Source organism: Pristiophorus japonicus, chromosome 15 (genome assembly GCF_044704955.1).
Source record: "Pristiophorus japonicus isolate sPriJap1 chromosome 15, sPriJap1.hap1, whole genome shotgun sequence".
Taxonomy (NCBI): domain Eukaryota; kingdom Metazoa; phylum Chordata; class Chondrichthyes; family Pristiophoridae; genus Pristiophorus; species Pristiophorus japonicus.
The window spans coordinates 1,855,357-1,868,891 of NC_091991.1; the positions used below are offsets into that span (position 1 = coordinate 1,855,357).

General features: G+C 48.5%; 1 protein-coding gene across 1 annotated transcript in view; it reads right to left on the reverse strand.

Annotated features, from left to right (window-relative positions):
* Positions 1–13,535, reverse strand: part of LOC139281369 (stabilin-2-like) — a 244,136-nt gene that overhangs the window by 77,217 nt on the left and 153,384 nt on the right. The window contains exons 51-55 of the mRNA XM_070901523.1: positions 12,075–12,251; positions 10,669–10,758; positions 6,080–6,226; positions 4,000–4,056; positions 1,942–2,068 (exon numbers count right to left, since the gene is read on the reverse strand). Of these exons, the coding sequence (XP_070757624.1) occupies positions 1,942–2,068; positions 4,000–4,056; positions 6,080–6,226; positions 10,669–10,758; positions 12,075–12,251 (598 nt within the window). The remainder of the gene's footprint in view (positions 1–1,941; positions 2,069–3,999; positions 4,057–6,079; positions 6,227–10,668; positions 10,759–12,074; positions 12,252–13,535) is intronic.

Below are 13,535 nucleotides of genomic sequence, written 5' to 3' on the forward strand. Positions count from 1 at the left end.
ACTGCAGAGTGAGTTTCTGAAGTTCCTCTCCCAATTGCATCGCTGTGTTGTGTATAAAGTTAAATATAAATTTATCAAAAGGCAATGCCAATTAGAAATTATTTATTAAAGTCCTCCGCATTGATTCCTTGTGGAATAGATTTCGTGGTACAAGGAAAGAGTTGTGGAGTTTATGATCAGTATTAATTTAATACGGAGGTCATCTGAGTTCCACTGACTGCAAATCCAGGTTCTTCTCTAAACAGTTCCACCTCCACCGATGGAGCAGGGGGTACAATGGCGATGGGCGGAGTGCAGGGCAATGGAATGGATTGTGGATTGTGTCATGTATTCAACTGTCATTGTAACCCATGTATAAACTGACCTAAGTTGTACACTGTGAGAACATTGACCACAAGGGGGTGAACTTGTGGGAGACACACTCCTAACCTGGACTTTCAGGTATAAAAGGGGAAGCTCCACCCACCTTCATCACTTCAGTGCTGGCTAATAAAGGTAACTGGTCACAGAGTGACCTTCTCTCAAGTATGGGCCTAGTGTCCATTTGTACTGAATAGTAAGGACATATTATTGGCAACGAGAAATAGTGCCGTGGGATCTTTGATGCACTCAACCTCTGGCAGAAATATGTTTGTATCGGCACTTTGCTAAAACTCGGAATATGCCGTGAGAACTGACGGAGGGGCGAGGAGCATTGAACGTTGGTTCTGGATGGAAGCGTTGTGTGCTGATTTCAATGCATGAAAGTTAAGCCAAATAGCCGATTTTAGTTTTGGAAGAACGTCACGTGTGCTTGTAGCCACAGATAGGCCTGGAATAGAACCTCACTGCCCGCGACCTCTACTACTGAGAAGGTCAAGAGCAGGAATGCCATGGGAACACCCCCACCTCTGCCTTCCCCTCCAAGTCACACACCATCCTGCCTCGGACATATAATCGCCGTTCCTTTATCGTCGCTGGGTCAACATCCTGGGATTTGCTACCGAACAGCATTGTGGGAGCACCTTCATCCCAAGAACTGGGATGGTTCACAAAGAAAAGGTCCGCCAGCATCTTTCCAGGGCAACTCGGGACAACAACAACTTGCATTTATATAGTACCCGTAACATAGTAAAGTGTCCCAAGGCGCTTCACAGCAACGATTTAAGGAGATTGGCAAAAGAACCAAAGGCAACGTAAGGAAAACAGATTTACGCAGCGAGTGGTTAGGTTAAGTGGGGAAGTGGAGCCGAGTCCATGATCAGATCAGCCACGATCTTATTGAATGGCGGAGCAGGCTCGAGGGGCCGTTTGGCCGACTCCTGCTCCTATTTCTGATGTTCTTATGATCTGGAATGTGCTGCCTGAGAGGGTGGTGGAGGCAGACTATTTCAGATAAATACCTGAAGGAAAAAAATTAGCAGGGCAATGGGGAAAGGGCGGGGGAGTGGGACTGGCTGAGGGGCTCTTGCAGAGAGCCGGCACGAGTTCGACGGGCCGATGACCCATGCTGTAACCATTCTATGATTCTATGATTATCAGACAAAACTTTGACACTGAGCCACATAAGGAGATGTTAGGGCAGATGTCCAAAAGCTTGGTCAAAGAGGTAGGTTTTAAGGAGCATCTTAAAGGAGGAGAGAGAGGTAGAGAGGTGGAGAGGTTTAGGGAGGGAGTTCCAGAGCTTGGGGCCCAGGCAACAGAAGGCACGGCCACTAATGGTGGAGCGATGGAAATTGGGAATGCAAAAGGCCAGGATTGGAGGATCGCAGAGATCTCGGAGGGTTGTCGGGCTGAGGAGATTACAGAGATAGGGAGGGGCAAGGGCCATGGAGGGATTTGAAAACAGGTAATAAATGCCGGCCTTGTCAGCATCACCCACATCCCGAAAACCGATGGAGGACGTTTGCTGCCATCAACGCACTGTCAGCTCGAACAGCATCAATTTAACGCGTCACCAACCTTTACAGTTCTTCCCAAAGTAATTGCTGCAGCATTTAGGTTTCCAGAACACGATGGTACATTGCTGCTGGCAGCCATCGATGTCTGTATGGAAAAACTTGTGGTACGTACACTTCTTCTTCTCTCCCTGAGGGTCGCCAAGTGCAGACAATTGAAGGGTTAATCCACAGTTGCCTTTCTCAAGGACTAAACATGACACAGGCCTAATTAATAATGTTGAAATGGCCCTCACACCATTGTTTAGTGGTGGGACTGCCCGGCCGGTGAAGTGGATCAATGGGTGAAAATTAGGGCTGGATTTTCAGTTCTGCTCATTTCGGGCAGTAAAGTTAGCGCCCGGGAACAGTTTGTGCCTCAGTCAGTAAATTGGTCAGCTGGGCCCTGAGTGTGGGGCAGAGCGCTAAGGGAGGCGTTACTCATCTCTCTCAGGGCGCTAGGCCGGCTGAGCAAGGGACAATCCCCCAAGCTAAACAGCCGGTCCGGGAGCTCTGAGAGAGGCTGGGAAGAGAAAAACATCCAAAACATTCCCAATCCACAGCCCACGCCACCACAACATAAATCGCACAAAGAAACCCAACCACACTGACCTGAGGTGGCCATTACTGACCTCACTGTGGCCGGTATAGGTCGGAACTCCCGCTGTCACAGGCGGTCCCAGCAGGGGGGCGCTGTAGGGTGGAACTCCCGCTGTCACAGGCGGTCCCAGCAGGGGGCGCTGCGGGGAGGAACGCCCGCTCTCACAGGCGGTCCCAGCAGGGGGCGCTGCGGGGCGGATCCCCACTGTCACAGGCGGTCCCAGCAGGGGGCGCTGCGGGGAGGAACTCCCGCTGTCACAGGCGGTTCCAGCAGGGGGCGCTGCGGGAAGGAACGCCCGCTGTCACAGGCGGTCCCAGCAGGGGGCGCTGTGGATTGGACGGGTCGGGCGGGAGGGAAAACGCGAGCCGGTGTCGCAACCAGGGGGCGTAGCACACCGGCTCGCCTCTCAGGGCGGTAACGCTCCGCGCCTCGCCGAAACCGGCCCCGAAACCCCCCCGCGGGGCGCTGGGAGCTGGCCTATCCAGCCCTTAAAAGGTTATGAGGAAAGTGCAGGGTAACAGGACGGAGTGGATGGGACTCAGAGACAACACCAGCAGTGTGGGCCAAAGGACCTCCTTCTGGGCTGTAAAATCCCTTGGCCTTGGAATTCTCGGGTCCCTGCTCTGCACCAATCACTGGGGACGGGGTCATTTAAATAAGTGGAGCAAGTGGCCTGCTGCCCTTCTACACCGTGGGTGAGAGGCCCTTCGTAGGCCGAGAAACTACGATTAAAGAAAGACTTGCATTTATATAGCGCCTTTCACGACCACCAGACGTCCCAAAGCGCTTTACAGCCAATGAAGTACTTTTGGAGTGTAGTCACTGTTGTAATGTGGGAAACGCAGCAGCCAATTTGGGCACAGAAAGCTCCCACACACAGCAATGTGATAATGACCAGATAATCTGTTTTAGTCATGTTGATGAGGGATAAATATTGGTACCAGGACACCGGGGAGAACTCCCCTGCTCCTCTTCAAAATAGCACCATGGGATCTTTTACACCCACCTGAGAGAGCAGACGGGGCCTCAGTTTAATGTCTCATCTGAAAGACGGCCCCTCCGACAGTGCGGCACTCCCTCAGCACTGCACTGGGAGCGTCTGCCTAGATTTTAGTGCTCAAGCTCCTGGAGTGGGCCTTGAACCCACAACCTTGTCGCTACTCGTCTCAAATGGACTCCTGGGTGGGCCTCCGAAGGTCATCAGTCCCCCTGTGGGATTGTTTACCTACTCAGGGGTAACATTTTGGGGCGTTTGTCAGCTGAGGCTCCATTGGTAGAGCTCTCGCCTTTGTGTCAAAGGTTGTGGCAGAGACCCAAGGCCCCCGCTCGGAAACCCGGGGATCTGCCTGCTTTCCGCCCTCCAGTCCCACTGGAAGCTCAGGCCTCTGATTCCAGCAACATCGGTCCTGGTGACTTTCCCATATTGTACTGAGCTCAAAATCAGATCCTTACTGACTGCTAGAGGCTGGCATTTGGCGTTACCTTTGTCCGACTCCCAGACGGACATGCTGGTGTGGTTAGACAGCTACCGCAGTCACCCTGTGTGAGACAAACATACACGTGACGCATTGTTCTTCAATAGGTACTACAACAAGAAGCATTTGTATAGCGCCTTTAATCAAGGGTAGGGAGATTGGGCCGGAAGGTGCAGTTGAATAGCGGAGCAGGCTCAATGGGCCCTAGGGCCTACTCCTGCTCCTATTTCTTATGTTCTTGTGTTCTTAAAGTAGTAAAACATCCCAAGACGCTTCACAGGAGTATTATAAAACAAAACACATACATGCACACCGAGCTACATAAAGAGAAATTAGCGCAGGTGACCAAAAGCTGGGTCAAAGAGGTAGGTTTTAAGGAGCGTCTTGAAGGAGGAGAGAGAGGTAGAGAGTCGGAGAGGTTTAGGGAGGGAGTTTGGGGCCCAGGCAACAGAAGGCACGGCCACCGATGGTGGAGCGATTATAATCAGGGATGGTCAGGAGGGCAGAATTAGAGGAGCGCAGAGATCTCGGGGGTTGTGGGGCTGGGGGAGGTTACAGAGATAGGGAGGGACGAGGGCCATGGAGGGAATTGTAAACAAGGATGTGAATTTTGAAATCGAGGCACTTATGGAACTTGCATTTATTGGCCGCCCTATCACATCGCTCCGGACACGTCAAAGCACATTGCCTGCAAGGGATTACTCTGAAATACAGTCAGCATTGCTATGCCGGTGACACTGGTCAAGGGTTATAAATCACGATTCATTAGAACACTACTTGCAAAAGGTTGCTTATTGTCGCACATTGAATGAAAGATAGTTTTTTAAAAAAAGAGAAGTTACTTTAAAAATAAACGCAGAAAATGCTGGAAATCTCAGCGGGTCGGGCAGCGTCTGTGGAGCGAGAAACAGAGTTAACGTTTCAGGTCTGTGACCCTTCGTCAGAACTCCTGAAAGGTTGGTGAAAGAGGTTGGTTTTAAGGAGCATCTTGAAGGAGGAAAGAGAGGAAGGGACGGGGAGAGGTTTAGGGAGGGAGTTCCAGAGCTTGGGGCCCAGGCAGCTGAAGGCACGGCCACCGATTATAATCAGGGATGTTTCTCTCTCCTCAGACGCTGCCTGACCCGCTGAGATTTCCAGCATTTTCTGTTTTTATTATTATTAAAGGGATGATGGTACAAGGTGAAAGGAGACGGGAACGGGACAAGTGAGTGGGCAAAAATTTGTCAGATGGAGTATAATGTTGGAAAGTGTGAGGTCATGCACTTTGGCAGAAAAAAAATCAAAGAGCAAGTTATTATTTAAATGGAAAAAGATTGTAAAGTGCCGCAGTACAGCGGGACCTGGGGGTACTTGTGCATGAAACACAAAAGGATAGTATACAGGTACAGCAAGTGATCAGGAAGGCCAATGGTATCTTGGCCTTTATTGCAAAGGGGATGGAGTATAAAAGCATGGCAGTCTTGCTACAGCTATACAGGGTATTGGTGAGGCCACACCTGGAGTACTGCGTGAAGTTGTGGTTTCCATATTTACGAAAGGATATACTTGCTTTGGAGGCAGTTCAAAGAAGGTTCACTCGGTTGATTCCGGAGATGAGGGGGTTGACTTCTGAGGAAAGGTTGAGTAGGTTGGGTCTCTACTCATTGGAATTCAGAAGAATGAGAGGTGATCTTATCGAATCCTATAAGATTATGAGGGAGCTTGACAAGGTGGATGCTGAGAGGATGTTTCCACTGATGGGGGAGACTAGAACTAGAGGGAATGATCTTAGAATAAGGGGCTACCCATTTAAAACAGAGATGAGGGGAAATTTCTTCTCTCAGATGGTTGTGGATCTGTGGAATTCGCTGCCCCAGAGAGCTGTGGAAGCTGGGACATTGAATAAATTTAAGACAGAGATAGACAGTTTCTTAAACAAGAAGGGGATAAGGGGTTATGGGGAGCGGGCAGGGAAGTGGAGCTGAGTCCATGATCAGATCAGCCATGATCATATTAAATGGCGGAGCAGGCTCGAGGGGCCGTATGGCCGACTCCTGCTCCTATTTCTTATGTTCTTATGTTCTAAGTGAAGAAACACTTATACAAACCATAATGTCAACGAAAGACAAGACATCGCAACGACCACCGATACTGGGAGGTGACATCAGACAGTTGATGCCGTACGCGATGCCCCCATCGAACTCCAGGTGTCTCTGCGTAATCTTACACCTTCGTTTGTTGAGGTACAGTTCACCCTGAGAGTGGCAGATCAAAGAACTAACATTACACAGCCTGAGGAATCAACACCTCTCGGATCGCACCGACTGGACGAGTACACTCTCAGCTTTTATGGTGCCAACCCAGTGCCAGGAGATTGAATTAAATTAGACCCTGAGCTTCCGGTCGCCTGTCACTTTAATTCCCCGCTCCACTCCCACTCCGACCTCTCCGTCCTCGGCCTCCGACACTGTTCCAACGAATCTCAACGCAAGATCGAGGAACAGAACCTCATCTTTCGTTTAGGCACTTTACAGCCTTCGGGACTCAACATCGAGTTCAACAATTTCAGACCAGAACCTCTGCTCGCATTTTTTCAGTCAGCGGGTGTTGGTATTGATTATATTGATTATAATGACTATGGACTGGAGGGTAGCTAATGTAACACCACTTGTTAAAAAGTGAGGGAGAGAGAAAACGGGTAATTATAGACCAGTTAGCCTGACATCAGTAGTGGGAAAATGTTGGAATCAATAATTAAGGGTGAAATAGCAGCGCATTTGGAAAGCAGTGACAGGATCGGTCCAAGTCAGCATGGATTTATGAAAGGAAAATCATGCTTGACAAATCTTCTGGAATTTTTTGAGAATGTAACTAGTAGAGTGGACAAGGGAGAACCAGTGGATGTGGTGTATTCGGACTTTCAAAAGGCTTTTGACAAGGTCCCGCACAAGAGATTAGTGTGCAAAATTAAAGCACATGGTAGTGGGGGTAATGTACTGACGTGGATAGAGAACTGGTTGGCAGACAGGAAGCAGAGAGTCGGGGTAAACGGGTCCTTTTCAGAATGGCAGGCAGTGACTAGTGGAGTGCCGCAGGGCTCAGTGCTGGGACCCCAGCTATTTACAATATACATCAATGATTTGGATGAAGGAATTGAGTATAATATCTCCAAGTTTGCAGATGACACTAAACTGGGTGGCGGTGTGAGCTGTGAGGGGGACGCTAAGAGGCTGCAGGGTGATTTGGACAGGTTAGGTGAGTGGGCAAATGCATGCAGATGCAGTATAATGTGGATAAATGTGAGGTTATCCACTTTGTGGGCAAAAACGTGAAGATAGAATATTATCTGAATGGCGGCAGATTAGGAAAAGGGGAGGTGCAACGAGACCTGGGTGTCATGGTTCATCAGTCATTGAAAGTTGGCATGCAGGTACAGCAGGCGGTGAAGAAGGCAAATGGTATGTTGGCCTTCATAGCTAGGGGATTTGAGTATAGGAACAGGGAGGTCTTACTGCAGTTGTACAGGGCCTTGGTGAGGTCTCACCTGGAATATTGTGTTCAGTTTTGGTCTCCTAATCTGAGGAAGGACGTTCTTGCTATTGAGGGAGTGCAGCGAAGGTTCACCAGACTGATTTCCGGGATGGCAGGACTGACATACGAGGAGAGACTGGATCAATTGAGCCTTTATACATTGGAGTTTAGAAGGATGAGAGGGGATCTCATAGAAACATATAAGATTCTGACGGGATGGGACAGGTTAGATGCGGGTAGAATGTTCCCGATGTTGGGGAAGTCCAGAACCAGGGGACACAGTCTTAGGATGAGGGGTAAGCCATTTAGGACTGAGTTGAGGAGAAACTGCTTCACTCAGAGAGTTGTTAACCTGTGGAATTCCCTGCCGCAGAGAGTTGTTGATGCCAGTTCATTGGATATATTCAAGAGGGAGTTAGATGTGGCCCTTACGGCTAAAGGAATTAAAGGGTATGGAGAGAAAGCAGGAAAGGGGTACTGAGGGAATGATCAGCCATGATCTTATTGAATGGTGGTGCAGGCTCTAAGGGCCGAATGGCCTACTCCTGCACCTATTTTCTATGTTTCTATGTTTCTATAAGAACATAAGAAATAGGAACAGGAGTTGGCCATTTGGCCCCTCAAGCCTGCTCCGCCATTCAATAAGATCGTGGCTGATCTGATCATGGACTCAGCTCCACTTCCCCGCCCGTCCCCATAACCCTCGACTCCCTTATCGCTCAAAAATCTGTCCACTCCGCCTTAAATATATTCAATGTCCCAGCATCCACAGCTCTCTGGGGTAGAGAATTCCACAGATTTACAACCCTCTGAGAGAAGAAATTCCTCCTCATCTCAGTTTTAAATGAGCGGCTCCTTATTCTAAGATCATGCCCCCTAGTTCTAGTCTCCCCCACCAGTGGAAACATCCTCTCTGCATCCACCTTGTCAAGGCCCCCTCATAATCTTATACGTTTCGATAAGATCACCTCTCATTCTTCTGAATTCCAATGCGTAGAGGCCCAACCTACTCAACCTTTCCTCAGAAGTCAACCCCCTCATCTCCGGAATCAACCCAGTGAACCTTCTCTGAACTGCCTCCAAAGCAAGTATATCCTTTCGTAAATATGGAAACCACAACTGCACGCAGTACTCCAGGTGTGGCCTCACCAATACCCTGTACAGTTGGAGCAGGATGTCTGCTGTTCATTTAATCTCTCCCGCCTACCACCCTATCACAGACCTTCCCTTGTGTTCTTTCTTCCCCTCCCCCTTCCCCTGCCCTGGGCTTGCTTAAAACCTGTAATGTTTTCCAGTTCTGACAAAGGGTCATCAACCTGAAACGTTAACTCGGTTTCTCTCTCCACAGACGCTGCCTGACCTGCTGAGTATTTCCAGCATTTTCTGTTTATATTTTCAGATTTCCAGTCTTTGCCGTTTGTATTAGACTTAATAAACACGTGTAAACAACACACCCACATCGTAACGTCACGTATTACGCTCTCCAGTACAATGCTGGCAGCATTTGAGTCTCAATGTGAGACAACGGATTCAGTTATGCTGCTGCAGAGTAGCGGGACCGAGAGTTAACTGCAAATCTGGGGAGGGGGTCGGCAAGGGCAGATAGATAGCCTGACCCTGGCGGGGGGCTGGGGAGGGGGGAGAATGGGGGTCTGCTGGGCACAATGCCATCTAACTTAGCAATGCGAGCTGGTCGGGACTCAATCAAAAGTACATGTTAGTATAGATTGGTCCAGTTTAGGTGTGGCAGGCTGACATGACAGAAGTAACTGAGGGAAATAGGCGTGACAGGAAAGTGTTACAGGAAGTGAGCATGACATTTACAGGAACTGCATGTGCAAACCAATTAATATCCAGTTAGCAGATCTCACGTGGCATTGGTCAGAGTGTGATCAACAAAGTGTGCGGCAAAAGGTTCGACAGGAAGTACATGTGACACTTGCAGTGCTCATTCACCACTGTCTCAGCCAGTGGCTCAGTGGGCAGCACCCTCATCTCTAGGCCAGAAGGTCGTGGGTTCAAGTCACACTACAGGGACTTAAGCACAAAAATCTAGTCTGACACTCCCAATGCAGTGCTGAGGGAGTGCTGCACTGTTGGAGGGGCCGTCTTTTGGATGAGACGTTAAAAGTGGATGTAAAAGATCCCGAGGAACTATATTTAAGAACAGCAGCAGAGTTCTCCCCCGTGTCCTGGACTAATATTTATCTCTGTATCAACATTACTGAAACAGATTATCACATTGCTGTTTGTGGGAGCAGCAAATTGGCAGCCGTGTTTCCTATTTCTGTTTGTCTTCACTGGTCCAATGATCTCCTGCCCTCTAACTGCAGCTCAGCTGAGGAATATAGTGGCCGTGAGCTTTCCGTCAGGAGTGCTTGAGGAACTGTCCATTCTAGGATGGATTTAGATGGTGTACGGACAAAGTGGGCTCCTTATTGTTAAGTAGCCAGTTCTCTGCCGCAGATAGCGGAGACAGGGCTACGCCTCACAATTCTATACAAAGGGGTTCTCCTGCACCCTCAGCCAGGGAGCGGTGCTCGAAGGCAGTGCTGGGTAATCAGGATCACAGCGCTGGAACTGTGTCTCTGACCCCTTGCTCCCCTGCCAACCCCACTGAATGTGCTGGATCACAGATTCACCCCTATAGATTGACATAGAAAAAAAGAAAACTTTGATTTTTATAGCGCCTTTAACGACCACTGGACATCTCAAAGGACTTTACAGCCAATGAAGTACTTTTGAAGTGTAGTCACTGTTGCAATGTGGGAAACGCAGCAGCCAATTTGCACACAGCAAGCTCCCACACACAGCAATGTGACAATGACCGGATAATCTGTTTTAATGATGTTGCCTAAGGGATAATTATTAGCCAGGCCTCCAGGGAGAACTCCCGAGCTCTTCTTCAAAATAGTGCCATGGGATCGTTTATGTCCACCTGAGAGGGCAGACAAGGCCTCGGTTTAACGTCTCATCTGAAAGACAGCACCTCCGACAGTGCGGCACTCCCTCAGCACTGCACTGGAGTGTCAGCCTAGAGTTTTGTGCTGGAGTGGGACTTGAACTCACGACCTTCTGTCTCAGAGGTGAGAGTGCTGCCCACTGAGCCCCAGTAAAAGTTAATTGCAAATATTTCTGACAGAGAGAAGGGTTATTTAAAACTCACTTTGTTTTTCCGCTGTGCACAGCTCACACGGATATCGGAGCCTTGCAGCGTCTTCAATGAGTCAACTTTCGGGAGACCAGCTGCCACGATCTGGAGACACAAGAGTGCACAATGGATACCTGTGGATCACCGAGGGATGGGCAATAAATGCCGACCTTGCCAGCGATGCCCGTATCATGGGAATGACAAAAGAAACTCTAAATAATACAGGACAAAGCAGCCACTTGATTGGCCCCCCCATCCACCACCTTCAACATTCACTCCCTCCACCACCGGCGCCCCCTGGCTGCAGTGTGCACCATCTACAAGATGCACTGCAGCAACTCGCCAAGGCTTCTTCACAGCACCTCCCAAACCCGCGACCTCTACCACCTAGAAGGACAAGGGCAGCAGGCGCATGGGAACACCACCACCTCCACGTTCCCCTCCCAGTCACACACCATCCTGACTGGGAAATATATCGGCCGTTCCTTCATCGTCGCTGGGTCACAATCCTGGAACTCCCTCCCTAACAGCACTGTGGGAGCACCTTCACCACACGGACTGCAGCGGTTCAAGAAGGCGGCTCACCACCACCTTCTCAAGGGGCAATTTTGGATGGGCAATAAATGCCGGCCTTGCCAGCGACGCCCACATCCCAGGAACTAATTTTCTTTTTTTAATTGTCCAATTTTGCAGTTCATTAAAGTTAAATGAGCTGTTGATGATATGACATGATATCTAACATGATATATACTTGGATTTAACACACCCAAAACCAGCATCACAGTCTTTAATTAATCAATGCGAGCTCCTTGGGACTTACAAAAATGCAGTTACATCCACAACAGCACCCCTGTAGAAATCGACAGCATTCAGCCGTCGTGTCTGTGCCGGATGTAAAAGAGCTATCCGGCCTAATCCGACTTTCCAGCTCTGGTCCGTTGCCCTTTTGTAAATACGATGAGGATTTCTGCCTGACACACTTTCAGATCCCCACCACCCTCTGGGTGAAAAAGGTTCTCCTCCACTCCTCGCTAATCCTTCTATCGATTACTTTCAATCTATGTCCCCTGGTTATTGACCCATCTGCTAAGGGAAATAGGTCCTTCCTATCCACTCTAGCCCCCTCATAATTTTACACACCTCAATAAGGTCTCCCCTCAGCCTCCTCTGTTCCAAAGAAAACAAACCCATACTATCCAATCTTTCCTCATCGTGAAAATTCTCCAGTCCTGGCAACATCCTCGTAAATCTCCTCTGCACCCTCTCCAGTGCAATCACATCTTTCCTGTAATGGGGTGACCAGAACTGCACACAGTACTCCAGCTGCACGCAGTACTCCAGCTTGCTGAACTAAAGTATATATTATTATGTATATCAAGTCTCTCAATGTTTTAAATTCTGCCTTAAGATGAAACAGTTACCTTGGCATCTCTGATAATATGAAATTTAAGGTATTCTATCAGTACTTTTCTGTTCTCCTTATTGTACAGGAAATTCTGTCGTGCTTTGGATAAGGATATCATGACACTGTCTCTTGGTAAGAACAAGGTGACTGGTTTGTGCATGGGATCATAAATCATATTCAGTACATCAGTCTCCTGGAATGAACGGAATAAACAGATTAATTTTGTTGATTAATTACAGCAAGACTTTGTAATGCAGCATAAAACCATTCTAATAACATAAATCATCACCACTGAACATAGAAACATAGAAAATAGGTGCAGGAGTAGGCCATTTGGCCCTTCAAGCCTGCACCGCCATTCAATAAGATCATGGCTGATCATTCACCTCAGTACCCCTTTCCTGCTTTCTCTCCATACTCCTTGATCCCTTTAGCAGTAAGGGCCACATCTAACTCCCTCTTGAATATATCTAACGAACTGGCCTCAACAACTTTCTGTGGTAGAGAATTCCACAGGTTCACAATTCTCTGAGTGAAGAAGTTTCTCCTCATCTCGGTCCTAAATGGCTTACCCCTTATCCTTAGACTGTGACCCCTGGTTCTGGACTTCCCCAATATTGGAAACATTCTTCCGGCATCTAACCTGTCCAATCCCGTCAGAATTTTATATATTTCTATGCGATCCCCTCTCATTCTTCTAAATTCCAGTGAATATCGCCAATAATGCATCAAAACTACAATGCCTTTAATTCAGAAGAAACTTCTTTATTCAGAGACTGGTGAGAATGTAGAATTTTCTGGCACAGGGAGTGGTTGAGGCGACTAGCACAAATACTTTAGAACATAAGAAATAGGAGCAGGAGTAGGCTATACCATCCCTCGGGCCTGCGCCTTTAAGGGGAAGCTGGATAAACACATGAGGAGAAAGGAATAGAAGGATATGGTGATGGGGGGAGATGGAGAGGGGTGGGAGGGGGCTGGTGTGGAGCGATGGGCCGAATGGCCTGTTTCTGTGTGGTATGTTCTATGCAGTTACGTATCTGAACATTAGAATTAAAATATTGTGCTTTGCTCAATAGCAAATCATTGGGGTAATTTGCACCATAGTGCAGCAGTTGTGCAGAGTGGATTACACATTTGTGATAGAACGCACATCGCATTTCCCCCAGGGGTTTTATTGGGGTGGAGATTGGGTTCTCCAATGGGAGGACTATCTATTGCTGAGCCAAGTGCCTGAAGTACAGAATCAGTGTGAATTGGCACCTTAACTCTCAGCTTCACCATTGGCCTGTGTATACACTCGATGTATCTGCTATGGAATAGAATTAGAACGGAGATAACCATCACGTAAGAATTAGGAGCAGGAGTCGGCCATTCGGCCCCTCGAGCCTGCTCCACCATTGAATAAGATCGTGGCTGATCTTCGGCCTCAACTCCACTTCCCTGCACTATCCCCATATCCCTTGGTTCCCTTAAT